At 37.5% G+C, this 20,992-nt stretch overlaps 1 protein-coding gene across 1 annotated transcript in view; it reads left to right on the top strand.

Annotated features, from left to right (window-relative positions):
• The window catches only part of kcnn3 (potassium intermediate/small conductance calcium-activated channel, subfamily N, member 3), an 87,515-nt gene that overhangs the window by 14,903 nt on the left and 51,620 nt on the right, over nt 1-20,992 (top strand). Inside the window, exon 3 of the mRNA XM_015056264.1 lies at nt 11,696-11,791. Within this exon, the coding sequence (XP_014911750.1) occupies nt 11,696-11,791 (96 nt within the window). The remainder of the gene's footprint in view (nt 1-11,695; nt 11,792-20,992) is intronic.

Raw genomic sequence — 20,992 nt, 5'->3', positions numbered from 1 at the left:
AAAAAACAAAAAAAGTCATCCAGCCACGAATGAGTTTAAAACCAACTGTAAAACATAGTGCAGTTGTCTAATTCATTCACTGCGGTGTTCTTCCACGTCCTCTCTTCACTCCCTCTCCTTTTTCATGTCTCTTAAAGTGAGTGTTTATGTTCCCTCCCTCTGGTATTTCTTAAATATGTCTCCATTTCCCCAAGGGGGTCATTGCCGTCTCAGTCGGCTTACATCTCCTTCACATGCCCCTCTTCTGCTCGTACGCCATCCCTCCATCACCGCCTTCGCTGTTCAATCTGTGACATTTCTGGCAGGCATTTACTGGTGGACCTCCCTGGACCTTTCTCTGCTTGACCACTTACTGCGGCTGTGTGCTGCTTTCAGGCGGTACATGATGATGATGATCGGGGAATTGAACTGCCATCATATTCTTTAAAGGGGCTATCAGCCATCTCAGCACTTCTCTGTCCTTTCGCCTCCCCTCCGTCTCCGCTCCCCTCCTCGCTCGCTTCTTAGGGACTTCAGATCCCTTAAGTCTCACCACCAGTAGGTATAAATATCGCCATTTCTTCCTGCATAACAAGGCTCCCTCCGTCTGTACGTGTGAGCGTGTTGGTACACATGGGTGTGCTAGAACTTGCATCATCCGGCGACAACATAAACACTCATGTCACGGTGTGTACACCATCTCCTGTGTGTGTGCACATGTGTGAAGTGTGTTTGTCTTTGTGTCAATTTGTATTCAGCTCTGTCAAAAGTAAAACCCATGGATGCACCTGCTGATGTGTGAGCGCTCACATCGCTCTTTTTCTGGATTTAATTGAGTGTGCATGGGTGTAATAGCTTATTCCAAAGTGAAGTCAAGTGTGTGTGTGTGTGTGTGTGTGTGTGTGTGTGTGTGTGCATTTATTCTCGTAAGGTGCAATCGCTTTTCTGCCTACTGCCTGTTTCCCTGGAGACTGATTGCAAGAAGGCATCACTCTGACAGGAGAGAATCCCAAGGCTAAGCCATTAGCATGCACACACACATGGTCATTAATATTCATTATAAGCATGTGCACCAGGCGACTTATCTCTGCTAGTCATGTGTTGTAACCAACATGTGCAGAGCATCGCCTTTTGCATTTGTGTCAGTGCTGTTATGGGGACGGCTGGGGAAAGCCCTTCAGATCCTACCTGTGTGTGTGTGTGTGTGTGTGTGAGAGTGTGTGTGTGTATGCGTGGTTGTGTCTGTGTAGGCAGATGCGTGGCTGCCTTCCAGCCAAACTAAAGAAGCTGAAAAAGCTCATTATCTCTGCATGCTGTCCACCAAGTCAGTGATCGATGCATGCTAATCGCACACTTACGCACAACTGGGGTAAAAAGGAAAATCCACATGGTTATAACAACAAATGCACATGCTTGGGAATATAAATATACTACAGTGTTTTTAAAAGTTGGGAAGATGCATGAAATCTCTTCAAAGAAAAAGAGATTACCGATCAAACTGAAGGATATTTTAAAAGAGCACAACAGAATGTTTATTGTTATTTAAAACATTTTTGTTATTTAAATGATGGCAGTGAATGGGGCACTGGAATAAGACTGGACAGTGTAAAAAAAAAAAAAAAAAAAAACATTTAAGTTCCTACCTAATCTGGAACAGGCCGAACATGTTCTGCAGGTGTGGATGTGTGAAAGGAACTGGAGTATGGAGCTGTCATGATCTCTGGTCTGGTGAGGTGAGGGAAGACGCAGGCAGGCCAGGATGAAGATGAATGATGGTTTAATAATGAAATCCACTGAACAGAACAACGGGCAGCAAGAACGTAACACGCCGAACAATAGACTAGGAACCCACAAGAGACAAAGACAACAGGTGAGGTTAAATACACAGGGAGACAATCACGAGGAAACAAGGAACAGGTGACACTAATCAACGAGTAGACAGGACGACACAGAGACACTAAGAACACAAATCTAAAACACAGAAAAACTCAAATCAACCTAGAAAAACCCAAATCCTAACAGGAACAATGTTTGTGTTTCCATGCTTCACTCTGGAAATGCAAATGTTTTCTGCTACCATCCGTCCATCAACATCTACAGAACAACCAGTTTATTTCTCGAAACAATTAGGTCGAACTACACAAACCCACCTGATAAAATGCAAAAGCGTGTCACTTGATCAAAATGAATAATTTATTCTGAAAAATTACAACAAAAAAGTACTCATGTCAATAAACGTGTCAGTGTGATCAAAATTAAGAGTCGTATTTATGAAGACGTTAACCAAATGGCTTTGTCATGTTCTCATTGTGACAGTTCACTCTTTTTTTTTTCCAATTAAAAAAAGTCAGATCTTGGAGACACCACTTGAAAATCTCAAGACCGTATTATACACTGTTTGCACAGTTGTAAACAATCACATCTGTGAAAACAGAGCTTCACCTGAGAGAAATTGTTCAATCTAGGAAACATCTTCAGGAAAGAATATTAAAGAAATACACACAATTGACAGATTTGGCAACTAGTTCCACATGTTTGCATGCCATAACTTAATCAATAAAACTTTTATTTCTACTCGGAATGACTATTAAGCATTCATGAATACATTTCACTTTGACTGGCACCACATAAACAAATTATAATGTCATAAAACAGCAGAAAAATAAATGGAAGCAATGGATGCATGTCCAAAATTATCTGCAAATTTTGTGGAAGAGAAGAGAATCTACTACTGTGACATTCATAAAGGACTGAATGTTGTGGATCTAGCAGTGATGAAAATTTGAATTCTCATTATATGCCAATGCAATTGAGACAAACTGTAAAGGCTGTATTTTTAAATTCAATTTTAAAAGAGTAAGAACTTCAGATCTAGAAAATCTATCTAGAATCTAGAAAAATATTAAATCTTGATCTGAAAATGTGCAGAAACTTTGAATTTAATGTCATTATAAATAATAAGAATTTGAAAAGAGTCTAATACTCAAAAGGCACAGGATTTGAAGCCTCCACTGAATGGCTGTGATCCTCAAATCCTCTGGCGTCTTTGCATTTTGCAGTGCAACAATAGACAAACTCACTTATGGAAATAAATGCACGAGCTCAGAAAACACAGTTGGTGTATCTATTAATGCCAAGCGAGAGCAGGACATCCAACAAACCCAAGCATCGTCCCAGTTTTTTGTTTTTTTTTGTTTTTTTTAAATCAGCCAAAAACTGGGGAAACATTTCACTTTTAAGTCTACGGCATGTGTTAAAGAAGTGTGTCCTTAAAGATGAGACTGAAGGTGATGCAACACAGTGGTAAACATCCTTCTGCCCCATCTCTTGCCTCTGTCTGAATCAGATTCAAAGCATTTCATCTTTTAAAAAAAATATCTGTTTTGTCTGTTACATTTGTTATCTAGCCTAGTCAATATTTATTAAAGATTTTTGTTGAAGGCTTTCTTTGTTCCTCCTCAAACAGCTTATTAACATTCATGTTCACAGTCAGTCCAAAACTTAAGAAGAAAATATGGTTTTGTTCAGAGTGCTTCTTAAAAGACAAACTGTTCATCAATTGAGAATCCTAAATATTAAGAAGTAGATGCAGACTCTGTTGACAAGAGTTTAGCTAGTCTGAAAATTATAACAAAAAACATTTGCATCTTATTAACTTACAGATCTGGAGCAAAGATTGGTAAAACAGGAGGTTCTACAATCTGTATGGTTTAAAACAAAACTTCAAACACCTATTATGCTTAATTAAAAAAAAATCATTAGTTTTTTATTTATTGTAAAACAGATTTTTCTGAAGCCTTTTGATTATATATATTACTTGACTAAGGTTTCTGAACTGATTAAGGCAAATGGCCTTAAAAAAATTTTATGTGCTGTTATATACAAAATATCTGTTTTAGCAGATATTTTGCTTGTGATTGGCTGTATCAGCTGGAGCTAGCGCCGTTAGCAGGAGCTAATGCGAAATCAAGACAAATTGGCAAACAATGAATGTGTGTTTAGTTTATTTGACATTTATATTCATATTAAATATTTACATTTAGATCTGTTTTTTGATCATTTTATCTTGAATCCCTAGAGTCAGATAAGGATCTGGACAAGACTATGTGTACCCTCTTCCACCAAGCAGAAAACAGTAATCACAAGAACTGCTGACGCTAACTAGCACGTAGCATCTTTGCTTAATCTGTATTCAACCAAAAAGGTTAAAATCGCAATTTGCAAAATTAGAGGGAGTAGCGGTCCATTATCTTGATGAACAACATCTCATCAGTCTCATCCTTTATTCACCGCAGACACTCCAGCATATGCGAGTCAAAGAATTAGCAATGATTTAGCTGCATTCGGGACTTTTATACAGAGAGCGTGATTATGAGCTTCGAGTATCAAGACTTTTACTCTAAGTGAAGAAAGTGAAATTAAGCCTCTTTTTTCATTTCATAAATAAGACTTTTCCTTTTGGATGCGTCACTGCTTTTTAGATTCCTATTTCAGGCATGGTTTGCTTTAAACTTTATAAAAATATGTTTGTAAAGTTTCAATATAAATCATTTTCGGAATAAAAAAAAAATCCTGAGAACATACGGATTTGGGGAAAAAAATCCCATAATAAGATAAACATTTTAGCTGTTTTGGCATCAATAACAAGAAATAAAAAATAAATAAACTAAATAACAGGAACAAATTTTATTATTGATAATTTTCTCAGACATCAATAAGTAATTGATGACTTTGTGTGTCCCTTAGAGTGTAAGTGGAACATGACACAGAGGCCAATTTCTCTTAGCCACTCCTCAAAATGGAATAAAAACAAGAGTATACTTTATTTAAACAAGTCAGATGTGTGTTGATCTGAGTCAATCTAAACTGTATATCTATACAGTCATAGTACTGATTAAAAACATAAAACAAGAACTTTTTCAACAAGAATGGCTGCCATTTGTACAGGCTGATGTTTTCATGCTGTTGTGTGAATACACAGTCCTGAGGTAAAGATTAGGGTGCTGGCAAAGAGACCTCACAGACTTGGGGCTTATAACCAAAGAGATCGTCAAAATACAAATGGAAACATACAAAATAGTTAACTATCAATTAGAAATGTGTTTGAATTGTATAAAAATATACACAGTTGTATAATCTTGCTTGATTGAAAACATAAACAGAGTTTAGAATTAACAAAATCAAATGTTTACTTACATCGTTATATATTTTTAAGCTTTTCCAGTTTAATGACATTTTATCTACAGTTTCATTGACAAAAGGAAATCAATTGTGAATAAATTTCACCTCTAGAGATCCAGGGTAAAATGTCTCAGCACAGCTGGGTCAGTGCACCACATTCTGCCATCCCATGAACAAACTAGGTCAGCAGAGGCAGCATGTGAAAACAGATGTAATGCTATTACTAATCAACTATTTACACATTTTTGCTTTATGAAAAAGAGGCTAGACTTCATGTCTACGATTGAGTTTAAAGCTTTCGTTGTTGGGTTTTCTTTTTCGTCAAAGTGTGGCGCAGCATTACGGTTGCAAACCGGAGTAATAACAGGCAGAAACAGGGTAATTTGTCCAATCAGTATGAATGTCGAGGCAACACGAGGACGTGGTTGTTACCGCTGCTGCCTCACAGCGAGTAGGTCTTGGTTTAAGCTTGGCAACCAGCTGGGGCCACTTTTCCTTTCCATGCGGGGTTTGCATGTTCTCTTTAGTCCTGCGTGGGTTTTCTCCAGGTGCACCAGTTACCTCCCACAACCCAAAGACATGCGTGTCAGATAGATCGGCGCTTCTGAATTGGCTGTAAGCAGGTGTAAGCATGCACGACTGTCGGTTATTTGTTGTCATGTGACAACCTGGCCTATTTAGGATTTTACTCTTTACCTCTATGCTGTCTGACAGAAACCACTTCTCTGTAAATCTCTTGACTACCAGGTTTTTACAGTTAGTACTAACTACCATAATGTAGCTTTTAAACTGTGACCATACTAGAAATAGGTTTTAAGATAGCACCATCGGGAACAAGGGATGAAACGAAGTAATTAGACTTGGTAATATCCTGTCACAAGGTATACATTTGAAGACTAAAAAAATGTAGTGGAAAGCTCCCTTGAAAAATTCTGGCATTAAATCCGCCTGTGAAACCACAACCTGTCATTAATTAGTGGCTTTTGGAGGCGCTGGTAGATGATAAGCTTTTGAACTTTGCACACAGCAGAACAGCTGGTTCTCCTCTTTATGCTAACCTAATCCCCTGTTCTCTCAGCAAGACCACAAATAAACACATTTCAAATGGTATAAAACATTAACTGGGTACAGAAATGTGACAGTGCTAGCAGATGCAGAAAAAAAAACAAACAAACAAAAAAAATCAGTAATTCTCAGATATGAAAGGAGGATAACCAGATTTCATTGTGCGTAAAAGCATGCGTGTTGTCTGCGTGCGAGCCTGGAACTGTCAACATTCGATTCAGCTTATTTATATAGAGATATTTCAAAACAAATATCATCTCAAGGCTCTTAACAAAAAGTCAATTCAATTCAGTCATGCAAACAGATTCGCGCTGACATTCGTTTACTCTGCTCGACCATATAATTGGCTAGGAGTGTTGCAAGTGTTAATATCACTTGTGTTTCTATATGTTTATTTCACTTTACATGCACAAAGATTTCTGGGTTTTATGTGCCAGCTCAATCAAGTGATGAATAATTATGAAGCGGAAAAAAACTGCACCTTTTCAAGCATATTTGGAAATGTTATGTGCATATATTGTCTTCTGCTCTTGCCGTGCTACTCCTTTATAACAACCAGTGCATCAAGGGCCTACAGTAAGTAAAGTCTACTTGTGTGTAATTGAATCTCAATATAAATACAGCTTTTCTGTGAAGGCCTCAGAGGCCTTTCTGCATGACACCTTAAGACACAGCACAAATATCAAAGTACAGTCACATAAATTCCTACTTGAAAACTGTCATTCACTCGCTCCACATTCAACCAAGCAATGGGAAAAATTTCACTTTCTTGAGAAACTTGGCAGAGACATGACCCAAGAGAAAAATAGGTTGACAACGTTTATATCAAAGTTAACAACACGGCATGTGCACAAAACTTTTGTTTATTTTTGAAAGTCATTTGTCTTTTGTTCCGCTTTATAATAACGCCCTAATTCATCTTGGTTCATACATTTCAGTTTCTTGTTGCAACATGACAAAATCTGAAAAGGCTCATTAGGTATGAGTACTTTTGCAAGGTGCTTCTTTTCCGACTGCAAAGGAGCATTGCCCCTTTTTCTTGATGGAATTAAATGTTTTCTGTCATCGTGGCATAAAAAAAACAAAAAACAGAAATTTGACATTAGTGACAGTACAATAGGCAGATTTGAAAATAAATGAAAGAAGGAACAGCACGCAGACGACAGGTGGTTGAAGAATGAGAGCAGGGAGAGAAATGACGTGAACTCCAAGCCAGCTACATTTCAGCCCAGCCAGTGTGACCATGTTTGAACAGAAATGCTGCTGCTGGGAGCCAAAGCTGAAAACCTGCATTTTTCTCATTAGCACAACAGCGTCGGCTTCCCTTGCACCTAGTTTGCTTCGGAGAGTACAAATGAGATTTTAGCTGCAGAGAGGGAGATTGATGCAGGACAAACAAGATGGGGCTTTTGCAGCGTTGTGCGCTGGCCCAGAACCGCACTTTAATTGCAACAAATGGGAGGCGTCAAGTTGTTTTTTTGTTTGCTTTTTTTTTTTTTTTTTTTTTCAAATGAATAATAAAAATTTGTGCAACATTTTGCAGAGCGCATTCTTTGTTTTGAATAATTATGGGAGAAAATTAATTCAAAGAAGGGTCTCGGTGAGGATTAGCAAACACGACTCTTTGTATGTTTAAGTGTTTGTTTGATGTTAAATTAATGCTACTAAGGCCAAGAAGAGTCCAGAGAGACTCAGAGTAAATACAGCAACACACACTCCTATTTCCCACAATGCTGTATATTGTTATGAATTCAAAATGCCGTGCGGAGCGTTCCGCGATGAATGCTTAGCAGCATTCCCCTCAAAAACCCGCAGACGTATCTGATGTGAAGTGTAGCAGTCGTAAGGTGGCGCGGATCTTGTCTTCGTGGGGTTATCTGGCTGCAGCGCTCAACCCGACCTTGTTGAAGGTAATGATGAATGCACTTTGGAGGTTGTTTGTGCCTGCACACGTTTCGTTTTGCAATTCTAAACCGAGTCCTTGAGCCGATGTGGACAAATGAATCATCTTAGCAGGTAGAAACTACAATATTGACTGCTGCAAGGTTCATCAGCAAAACCATTTGAAACATTTTGACAACTTCAATCATTAGCAAGCTTATTTATGCAATTTTTTTGTGAAAAAGCAGAGCATTGATAAATAGTGGCACACTAATACATTCTGTCAACTAAGCTGTTTTTTTATTATTAATTTTACAGCAGCTAATAACAGTGTTCTGCTATAAACGCTAAAGGTCTCAGGAACTCACAGCTCTCCTGCACTCATTGAGCTGCCACAACATCGCCCGTCTGGAAAACAGTTGCCATTGTTGCTGTCTGACAACGATAAAAGGAGAACACATGTGGCCTACTATCCATCTTCCATGAGCAATTAAACACACAGGGTTAGCGGATGATTGAAAACTTGCAACTCAGGGTTTTCTCTTGTTTCGCTTACGATGCCCACTAATTTTTGACCGATTTCTGAAAGCTTTGCCAGAGCATAACTATGGCTACGTTCAAATGCGCCCCATATGCTCATTTGCATCCCCCATATCAGACTTTTTCCAAGACAATCTGAACAACACGGTTTCATCTCCCAAAAAACATCCCCCACTCTCATATGTGGTACTATAGCAACTGCAATTTGTTCTTTTTTTTTTTTTCTTAACTTCCTCTGAACGCGAATGTAGCCCAAGTCATTTGCACTCACAACCAACTGTGGAGCACCACAAGGGTGTGTGCTAAACTCTTTTCTGTGCACACTACTCACTGACTGTTTCAGTTCTTTACCAACCACTTCCTCCCTAAAATACTCTGATTGCACTGCAGACACCTCCCTCCTCTTTACTACTACAAAAACAGCTGTTTCATCTTATTGTACCCAAAAGTAGAAACTTAAACTACAGGCTTTTCTGGAAGACTTTGAAGCCCTCCTAAGCACGACCACGTTTCTCCAAATGCTCCCACCAAACTGGTGGGAAAGGCATTCATGAGAATCAGGAATTATTCAAAATTACTTTGAGCAAATGAAAAGAAAGAAAAAACAATGTTTCTGGGCTTAGAATATTTATCTTTACCTTCCAATTATAATGTATTTGTTTAAACAATGCTGTGCCACGAAAATGAATTTCCCTCTGGGGAAAAGAAAGGATCTAAAGTCAAAGGTATTTTGAAGGGTTTTATTAATGCCAATAATTCAGCTTACAGATCTGACCCAGAGATGAATCTGAAGTGTCTGTGTGAGTGTAGCGCGATATTCTCAGGCGTCTGTCCAGTTGACCCGATCACCACATGCATATTAATACATAGCTAAGAATAGTGGCCAAAAAATTAATCTGAACCGCCGTATGACTAATGTGAGCTAAATCAAACAGTGACCTTCTAACTAAAAAAGGTATTCATATTTATGATGCCAATTAAAACCACTTTGTTGAGGTATTATTAAATATTTAACATTCGGACCTTAAATATTACTGGCATCTGTTGGCATGTGCTTCAAATAAATTTCTGGATTACACCAAATAAATATAGCTTCTTTGCACAATATGGTAATATAAAACTTACTGACACATTTCCAAGTGGGGTCAGAATTACATTAGTTTGGTTTCTTATTATTATTATTATCCATTATTGTCTGTATCAGACCCAAGAAATGATAAAGCATTTCAACATCAAAAATTGACTTTTAAATTAAATTCTGTCTCCTGACCAGGTTTAAATGAATAGAGAAGCTCCTATTTAATTACTTTATTCAATCAATTAAAATATTACTTAAAAGTTATTTTATTTCAGTAACTCAAATCTCAAAGTGAAACATTAAATCCATTCATTACACACAGACTGATGTTTCAACGGCTTTATTTCTGTTCATTATGAGGATTTTCCACTTAACGGTAATGAAAACACATTCAGAATTAGAATATTACATCAGACCAGTTAGAAACATTTATATAGAAATGTAGGTTTCATGTAAAGTATTTTAAATACCATATTAAAGGTTGCTATTTTTAAAAGTACTTTGAAACGGACCAACGAGACTCGTCAGAATGCATATTCTGATTTAATGAATACACACAATGCAGCTCTAAATTTACCATTTATGATGTATATATACATCTGTGGCATGTATGTCGCAATAATTCACAATAATTACAATATAAATAGTTTCAGTCTATATCCATTCTGGAGATAGATTACTTGTCTCTCTCCAGCCGTCACTGGGCAAGAGGCGGTGTACACCCTGTCCAGATTTCTGGTAGATCACATGGCAACACAAAGACACACACACAGGACAAACAACCATTCACACACACTCACACCTAAGAGCAAGTTAGAGAGACACTTAACAGCTGAAATACTTTTCGACTGTGGAAAGAAGCTGGAGTACCCAGAGAAACCCCCTGCCGGCCCCTGGAGAGCATTCAAAACCCGGGCTGCAATTTGAACCCAGAACCTTTTTGCTGCCATGCAGACCTGGACTATCTCATTTAAAAACAAAGTGCAACATTAGTTATGCACATCAGATTTGAAACCAATTCAGCCAGTAACATTTCTGTAATAGGTAACATTTAAAACCATAAACAGATAAAAGTGCAATAGAAAAAATTATTTTGTGGTGTTGATGAAATGTGAGTCCAACGATTTGACAGACAGCAGCGCTCCGAATGGTAATCCCTCATGCCTTTCTGTAGATCTCATGATGCATGACGAAAATGGATGAGAGGAGGAAGGAGTAACCGAGGGAAAGTGCAGTGGCCAGACTAAATCAGCCCAACCAGATCCCTATTTTTACTTATATATATTTGAATGGTTAAAATCTGAAGAATCAGACTATGTTTAAACAGTTTAAATAGTAACACGCATAGAGTTTGTGGTGAGTTTTATACGTACGTTTGCTGGACTGATTTTTTTTCTTGTTCTCTGTAAATATAGTCAGTAAACCAACAACTACAGGTTGTTCATTGGGCATTTTGTAGCGTCTAATTAACTTAAATTTGAATTTGTTATTAGCATCGTAGCACTTGGCTTCATGAATTCATTCATTCATTCTCAGTGGTTTTTCTTTCTCCTGCTGTGTCTTACACAAATGCTCAAGTGAGGGTTTCTGTGTGCGTTGGTGTGATAACCACATGAAGCTTTAAGTGAGAGCTTGGTGGGCCCAGAAGAAGCCACTGAAGTGCTATGAGGTGTATTGATTGGAAGTTCCCCACAGCATTGATTATAAGCACTATCAAACCAGACAAGCAGAGGATTTAAAGCTTCTTGACTCCAGACAGATATTGATGGGTCAAACACTACAGTTCCACTTTACTTCAGCTTCCTGTTTTAATGTGTGACATCTGAATGTTAATTCGAGTTATGTTTTTAAGTTTTCCCATTTTTTTTCGTCTAGTTCTACAACCAAACTACCGGAGCAAATTCCTTCTCAAACGTCCATTTGTTTTCATGTCGTTAATGATGCTAGTGACTGTATTTTGTCTTTCTGCAGAGCTCCATGTATTCTCTGGCCCTGAAGTGTCTGATCAGCCTTTCCACAGTCATCCTGCTGGGCCTCATCATAGCCTACCATGCACGTGAGGTTCAGGTAGGTCACCTGTTTGTCCATGTGCAGATGTACAGAATGTGAAAACCAGATGCCATTTTTAATAGGCCTGGGGAGTTTGCAGTGATTATAATTGCAGCGTCTGTTGATGAGCTCTAAACAATGCATAGCTGAAAAGAAGTCAAACCAAAACGATGATCTTTGCCATGTGCCAAACAAGCAGATTTGATTAATTTATACAAATGTATTAGTGTTACACAAAGTTACAACAAATATCATCTTATTTTAGAACTACACAGTAAAGCTGTTTACTTCCACTTTTAACCAACTGTGATGAAGTCCCGGTTACTCTAAGAAGACATTTTTCCTGGCTGAGACCATTTCTGATGTCCTTTGAGTTCTGATGTGCCAATCCCGATTTTACTGATTTTATGCTTTTCTGCAAAGATGTAACACTTAAAAAGATTTGTTGGTAGTATTTTGAGGGATGTGGTGAATTTAAATCCAACATAAAGCCGTCGTTCTATGTAAAAATGTCCTAAAATGAGGAAATGAATGTGTTCTGCTTTTAACGCAGCCTTGTTCTAAATAGTGCATGGGCATTGAGATCAACGGTGTGGAACTCACATCTTCATGGTGTTACATGAGGTTAAGTAATGCTAATATTGGGTCATTATAGGAATATTTCCGTAGCATCTGTCACAGTTGAAGTGGCCGTATGCTTGTGTACGAGACTTGTATCATGGAATTTCTTTCAACCAAAAAATAAAAATAAAAATTAATGATCATTTATCTTAGCTGATTATTTCATTATTCATAGAAATACATTCATAAATGTGTACAAAGGCAGCTTATCTTCAGTCACTGAGACATATGGCAGAGACGCAACATATCATGAGGGTATTAGTTTTAATTTTATAATTAGGACATCTTGTTTTACTGAAGATTTTTCATTGTTTTGTGAGGTGATCACAGATCAGAGCCAATCAGAGAAAAACCATCTGGTTCCAATCTCTGTCCAACTAAGTCGGATATTTCTATTTGAATTCACAACAGATTTAAATTCAGATTCAGTTGTGCTTCCCAATCCCAGTCCAGAAGGCAGCCAGTTCTCCAGGTTTTGAAGACTCCCTTGCTTAACAATAGCTGCTTTAAATTATTGCGCAATTAAACCAATTGTTACAAAACCTCTTGACTAACTACTGCTGCGACATTTTCCTCTCGATGAGGTGCGCCCTCAGCACCAGGATTGGGAAACAATGACATATAGTTTCAATTAAATTCTAATTTCACTCCAGTTTAATAGAGTCAATACAGAGCGATGATGATTGCATTCTAAGATGTCTCCAATCAGCATACAAACATAGCAGCCAGTGTAACTAATTGACTCCTGAGATAGATTAAATCTGTGCAAATGGTCACTCAGTGACAGCGTAAATTTCTTTTGCTATGAAGATGATACTTATTCATGAGCATAGATTAAACCAGTCAGATAAACACCAATCAGGTTTCACAGTTGTTGTTAAAAAGCTTGTGCCTGGTGTTAAATCAGTGACGGTATTTCAGAAGTGGTTGTTACTCTCTTTCAGTCGTTGCAAGAACCTCATAAAGGAGAATTATAATTTTAGCTTAGAGAAGTGTTTCCTCATCAGACTTGCTCTATTATTCTGTCCTGCCATAAATTAAACTGACTCCAAATGTAAGCAACTTTACTTTAACCGAGGAGTCGACTGTGCTGCATGCATTAACAGTGTGGCAGTGTGAGCGCAATAATCAACTTGTGAGGGAGTCTGCTTTAAGAAACTCTGTTCCATTAGCAAGTAGCGCTGAAGAAAATTATAATGAAACTAATTCTTTTTCTACCTCTGAAAGCTGCAAAAAAAAAATATTTTAAAAAACATAAAGGGATATGTATCGTACTCTCCTTATGCTTCAGTGCTTGAAGAGACATTTGTTTTTTTTTGTTTTTGTTTTTTGTTTTTTGTGTTTTTGCAGGGACAATGCAACTAAAAATGCATGAAATAAAACCCAGCTATGTAATTTATGGTAGATAAAAGAAGAAGGAAAGAAAGAAAATGAAACGGAATAACATATTGGGCAATACAAGGATGGAAAAAGCTCATTTTATCTCTTCCCCTCTTTTATTCCTGCAAATTCCTTTCAGCATCAGAGCCGCCGAGACTGCAAAACCTAACACATTTTATTTTCGGAGTAAATTTAACTTTGCCCAATAAATATTGTCAAAATTTAAAGCAAGTGGAAAAAATTTCCATGCCTTTCAGGCATTATTTGTCTCAGTGTCCAATTGTACATGTTTGCAAACATTTTTTTTCCTATCTAAGTCAGTGTTTGTGCCCATAAATTTAGCAGCATGACACATTGCTGCAAAGTGGTATATGAAAAGTCTACACAAAAAGCAGTTTATGATCAGATGCTGCTTAATTTGGATGCATCACTGCACTACTTGGTTGACTTTGAACTGGCTTGTACAGATACGAATCTAGCAATATAGCATGATTTTACCAGGATTGATTACATAACTGGCAGGTTGAAGAGAATTGGCATGAGGATGAGAGACAATGACATTTCTTACTGATATTTAATTTTAATGTTTTTATTGTTATATCTTGACTAGACCTCAGTAATGAGACTAACGTGAAGCATCAACGTTTTAGTTGAAAATTGGCACAGATGGGAACTGGACTCACATGAAACAAAGACTCAAGATACGGGCTTCCCCTCTAATAACCTGAGATTTCCATTAATCAGAATAAAAGCATTTTCCATCCCACTGATGCAGAATTTACATTAACATGTGTTAATGAATATCTGCTACTTTGTTTGAACATAAATCCGGATTTGCTCTACTGATGAGGTAAAGACGGCATCTTATAAATATGCAAAATGCAGTTTACAGAAGTCTCTTTGCATGAACAATGCAAATATTTTCAAAAGAATTTGAAAAGAAAGACAGATATTAAATGCTATGTTGTGTGATGAATATAGAATTACTAATATTACATCAAAACGCTGCTATTTAAATTTAGAGCTTACGGCAGTGCAGTGCTACAGGCGGAGTAGATGACACGCATCCAACAAGCGAAAGTTTGCCACGATGAAACCATTAGACACGATTTGGGCTTGAGATAAAAGATTTAAGACTTACTTTGAAGTTGATATGAAAGACAGAAACCTTGATTTGGACTTGGGATCAAAAACTAGAACCTTGAGTTGGACTTGAAAGAGAAGACTGGAGCTTTTTCTTGATCTCAGTATATAAGACGGGATCCTTGATTTGGACTCCAGATGAAATTCCTCAGAATTAAATTGGACTCGGGATAAAATAAGTTGAATTGTACCTTGGGCAAAATACCTCAAACCTGACATGGATTTTGTGCAAAATACTTCAAACTTGACCGACAGTTGGGGCAAACAACTTGGATTTTAGGTAAAATACTGGAGAAGTGGATTAGAGTTTGGATAAAAGTCTTTTACTCTTGACATAGGAACATCAGACCAGAGTTTTATGCCTACAATTGAACTTGAGATAAAAAGAAAAAAAAATGGAAACTTGTCTTGTACTTGTCTTGAAAACTGAAAAATTGAGTTGGATTTTGGACAAAAGACTGGAAACCTCTCTTAGACTGAGGCCAAAGGTGAGGAACTTTACTTGCAATTGCAAAATAACACTTGATATTTTCTCGGATTGTTAAAAGAAGTCATCATTATGAATATTTATAGACGTTAATCTCTTAAAGTTCACCGTCAACCCTGAAAGAGATGAGTTTTTGCTCTGGTCCTGGACACGTTTACTGCTGCTGCTGCTGCTCGTTACTGATTTTTCAGTGGTTATTTTGCTTTGTAAAAAAGAAAAAAATATATATTTTAAATACAAAGCGCATCTGAGCCGTGTCCATATTGTTCACATCATAGACCCGAGTACCCAGGTGTGTGTCGACGCCACCCAATTAATGACATTAATGAGAGTCTTGGTGGGATCGACAAAGCTGGCTCCATTGCCTCGCAGCAAATAGACACACACTGTACGTTAAATACGCGTAGAGCCAATAATAAAACTGCCATTCAACGTATCCACAGAGAGCACAATTTAACACACAGGAACTAATAAGACACACACACACATCACACACAGCCTCCACCTCTTGTAAGGCTGAAAGAATCAATCAGAAATGCTTTCATGCTTCATTATATTTATTGTGGTGTTTGTCATTTCACTGATACGATGCTACCACAGTCATTTAGCCGGGGTTCCCATCTGAAACCATTTCCAGCTGATGCACATAGACAATTTATTGACTAATATGGGAGCCTCGTGGGATCCAGTGAGGGTCCCCAGAGTGGTTATTATTATACCATGGTGCCTCGCTCATCTTTAGAACTACATAATATTTCAGTGCTCTAACTATTTCCTCTTTATTTCTTCTCGCTTGTAGATGGCCCTAAAGAAGGCATTAGACAATTATTCTTGATCTTGATCCAGAATTAATTTTGTTCAGTCCTAATTTTTAGGGCACAATCAGCTGAGGTTTAACCAAGAGAAGTGTGGAAGAAACCGTCACGGCATGGTCCACTGTTATAAAAGTCATTAATAATATTCCAAGCAAAGTGGATATTTTATGACGCAGGAAAATAACTCTTTCTCTAGTTTTTTTTTTTTTCTTTTCACGTGATCAATCTGCAAAGAAAACATGCCACACTTTCAACAAGTCACATAAAAACCCAGAAAGTGCGCTTACATTAGCCTTAGCAAATCAGAAAATAATTGAAACAAAAAGTACCACAAGGAAAAACAAATTGATATAGCATAGTGTTAGCGAGGGCTGCGCGATATTTCAAAATATTCCAATAATGGTATAATTGGAAAATGTTACAATAGTGACATTGATTGCAATTCACATATTTCCTACTAAGCAAATGTTCTAAGTTAAGACAACTTATTGAAAATAAAAGTCCCACACTCGGTTGCTATGTTTTATAAATCTCCAGGTATCTTTACGTACATGCGACAGTCTCCTGTTACACCTCAAACTCAGATTATTTACTTTCCTTACTCTTGTGAACGACTCCTTATTTCTTGAGGCAGGAAAAGTAATTAAGTTCATCAAGTTAAAGTGTTTTGTAAAATTAAGACACTTATCATCCGGTGTTGTCAACGTTAAAGCCCCTCAGGGTAGCAAACGCAAAATCGCAGGCAAAGAAAAAAAAAAAAAAAAGCAATTTCTTGTGCTTCTAAGATGCAAGCAAATTTAATAAAAGAAGATTTGCCTGTCACCAGTTGCTCTAGACCTCTGACCTAATCTAGAAATCTAGAAATAAGGTCTTCATCATGTTCAAAGTTCATTTGAACATTTTAACTGAACTCATCGGTTAAAATGTTTGTGATTAATCAGGAGGTTAAAAATCACAGTCATTGTTATTAAACTAATGAACCGACAACCATCCTGGTGTTGACAGCTGTTACTCATCGACACAAAATAACTGCCTGAAATTCACTAATTAAAAATATACCTCGTTTTTTTCTGCTCGTGAAGCTCGAAGACACTTTAACACAAAGCGTCCATTGTCCAGCCACGCCTGCTGCGGTCGCTGCACGTGATGGGGATGCTAATGCCGACAGGAGATTGGGAGCATGTTGAGCTGGGAAGAGAGATATAAAATGTTCTTTTGTTAATCTACTCGATAAGTAATTCCTTTTGATTAAATAAAGGTAGGACTTTGGGAGGACGCGGCCAACGTAGAGGTGGGAATCCCTGCAGGTTGGGGGAGGTGATGTTGGGATTTAGCCTAAAATCTCTTTGGATAATCGTTTGAGTGAGGAAGGTGATAATATGTGCACATTTCTACACAACAGCAGATGACAGCTCGACAGGGTAATTCTTGTTTACAGCTCTAGCTTTGGCTGCTTGTTTTTCTTTTCTTTTTTATTTTTATTTTTTTTACAAATTCCGGCATCAGGAAGATTTTCTCACTAAAACTGTTGGGTTTAAATGAATGATATGCTTTCATAATGTCATAAGTGTATGGTTGATGATACAGGTTTAAAAAATTGAGTCTATTAAAGAATTAAAAGCAACATCGTATTATTGCCTTTATATACTATCCTGAAATGTTTACATTCGGTGTGTTTTCGGTGTCTGAATTATTTCCTAACAAAGGTCTAACTGTTATAATGCAAACTTTTATTTATTTTGCATTCATTTAGACATTGCAAATTTGAAACATTTACTTTGTCACAAAATTATGCTTTTTTTATGAATAAATAAAATATTTTTTGTGACTTAATCAATTAACTTTTACAAATTTTGTGCTCTAATTTTTCCAAAACTTATTTGAAAAGCTAGTGGTTGGTAGAAACTCTGAAACGGCAATTTGGTTCACACTCTTTCTGTCTCTGGTGTTTTTGGTTTGCATTGACCCTGTGATGAACTGGCTTGATCTCCTGTGGTTTGATGCACTGTCTTTCACCCACTGTGATGCATTCATAGAAAATGGGTGGAGAGAAAAAATAAATACTTTTATGGGGGAAAAAAAACCTATCCTAAATCTATAAAACAGTTTAAAAAAAAAAAAAAACCTTTGTTGTACATGCATTGAGAATTTCTGCTTACTACCTTAGTGCTACTTCAAACAAGAACTCAAATAAACTTCTACATTAAAGGCTTTTCCTTTAGTTTAAAAGGTCTTTAAGGGCAATCGGTACACAATGAGGTGTAACAGTTTTAATCCACTTCTTTTACTCACTGTAATTGAAAGCTACACCATATCAAAATCATAATGCGTATTACTTCACCATATTGTGTTTTTTTCTTCCCACAACCCTCTCATAATCACAGCTATAGAAAAGCTACGTAATTACATGCTGCAGCTGCTTCCTGACGGTGACAGAGTGGGATGTCCCTGAGATTTATTCATTACTTCTTTGCAAATTTAAAACTGTATTCATCCCAGAAGACCACCTCAGACCAGTGCATTTTTTTTATGACATTTGTGCACCTGCCCTCCTGACTCCACCCTTGTTTACCTTCATGGCTGAACAGCATGTGTGTGTGTGTGTGCCTGTGTGTGTGTGTGTGCGTGTTGCATGGGTTATTGTTGGATTCGTCGGGCACAAACTGACGCACATCATGAGAAACATTGTCATACAAAATGAAAGGCATTTTTCAGTAAATATCTCGTTCAGAGATCGGACAGACTCCGCTGAGCATTTTGACCCCCCACCTGCAGGATATTACGCACAAACCGCATGTATGTATTTTTATGAGACATTCATTTAGCAGTTGCTGGGATCTGAATGATGTTATCGAGTTTGGCTGGCATTTACATTTCCTCTCTCACTCCTCCCTCTAAACTCCTTTCTGGTTTCCCTCTTCTCACGTCTTTTATCTCGGTACGGTTTGTTTACCACCAGAAGTATGCTTCTCCGTCTTTCTTCCCTCTTTCTTTCGCCTGCTGCTCCTTCGACATTATCGGATTAGATTTCTTCTCTCTTTTTCTCCAACAGGCTTCAATTCAATTTTGTTGTAGAGTCCCACATCTTTTACTCCAGACTGCTCTACTCCCTCGTTACGCGGCATTCAGCTTCTCACTTGCTCCTCTTCTTTGCCCCTGTTGTACTTTAACACTCGTATGAATTTCTCTCACTCTCTTCTTTTTTTGTTACTCCTGTGTCAAGAAGAAGTAAAAGACAATGAAAGTAGCTCAATTGTGTCTCTTTTCTCTTTGAGTCACTCTGCATCTTTTGCTTACTTAATTGCCTCCGTGCCAGGCTTTAGGTTTTACACTTTAAGCTCTTGTAATCTGGTGGGGAGCAACCCAAACTCAAAGTTGTAAGCCTCATGTGAGCAGTTAATGGTTGTCTTCACTGACTACAATGGCTTAGTTTGTCTCGTTAACATCACAAAAGAAAAAATGGTGCTTTCTCGTTAATGTCTGGGAGTTTTAATCTTGTTAGAAATTTAGAAAGATTAACCTGAGAATTGATCAGGTTCTAGCAGTACATGTTAGTCTATCTACATCAAGCTGCTTTGCACTTCGCAGGATCTCCAACAATGTTCAATCAACACATGACCTGATTGTTTTTCTGAGCTTTTTTTAGCCATCTTTGCTAAAAAAAAAAGAAGAAAATTCTTCAAATTATGAAGATTCTTCACAATCGTCATAATTTTCTAAAAATAAAATCAGAGGTTTCTGCTCCTCTGCCATAAGTTTCAGCTTTGTTGTGACGTAGAAAGAATAATCCAGACCCTCATCAGCAGCAGGATGAAATGCTTCTTTCTCCTGCTGCTGCTTATTCTCCTCGTTCTCCTTCCTCCAAAAATTGCTAGGCCTGCTGTCACACTATTTTCTATGATGTCAGGAATTCACAACGTTCTGCTGCATTAGCACTGGAAATGTTCCTTGTGCTGTGGTTTTTCGTTTTACTATGGCAAACATTTTTGTTTATTGTTTCATACGGGATCAACTGACCATCAAGGAACAACATTAAATGCCGTCAGTTTTGTCTTTAGTTTCAGATCTATCAAACGAGGAAGATGTCTTGCTAATGTAGCCATTCTGTTTGAGCTGTAGTGCTCACTTTGCAAACTTTTTAAACTTCCAAAATAGCTATTGCTTGGCTTTCACAGTGATCAAATTGTGAATTCTCAACTTTATAGTAAGAGGAAGCTGGAACATTAATTTCACCTGGCCTCATGTTTTTCCTACATTGTTGAAATGAAACACAAATAAGGAACAGTAGGACAGAGTTACAAATATAGTATAGGAGGATGGTGCTTTATATTTTCTGTGTCCTTTTTCACATCAACCTAGCAAGGTTTGTTTGACTTTCTAAACTGCTTTTGTTTACAGCCTGGCATTTCAAATAAAATGCTGATCCCTTTGAGCAAGACTTGCTGCTGCATAAAGGTACGTACTATACCCAAAGCCGAACATAAAAAGGACTAGAGGTAAAATTTGGGTCAGAACAGAATCGAAATTCAGAGATTGAGCAGAACCTCCACAGATCATACTGATCACAGAGAGGGCTAGTGAAGAGTGGATAAGATATATTTTAGTAAGCTGTTGAGGACATTTGGGCATAAAAATGAGAAATATATGATGCATGTAACTACAGACGTAAATGGAGACAGTTTGTTTCTTTCTCCTTTACTGGCTTCTTATCTGAATACTGTCTTCTTGCAGAAGTTTACACATTCTTAAGTGCTTATTCGGGGGGTTATTTGT

The sequence above is a fragment of the Poecilia latipinna genome, unplaced genomic scaffold (assembly GCF_001443285.1).
Source record: "Poecilia latipinna isolate Pla-1442-1.1 unplaced genomic scaffold, P_latipinna-1.0 Scaffold1370, whole genome shotgun sequence".
Lineage (NCBI taxonomy): Eukaryota > Metazoa > Chordata > Actinopteri > Cyprinodontiformes > Poeciliidae > Poecilia > Poecilia latipinna.
The sequence above is the reverse complement of the archived record's forward strand: the minus strand, read 5'-3'. Positions and strand labels throughout refer to the sequence as shown.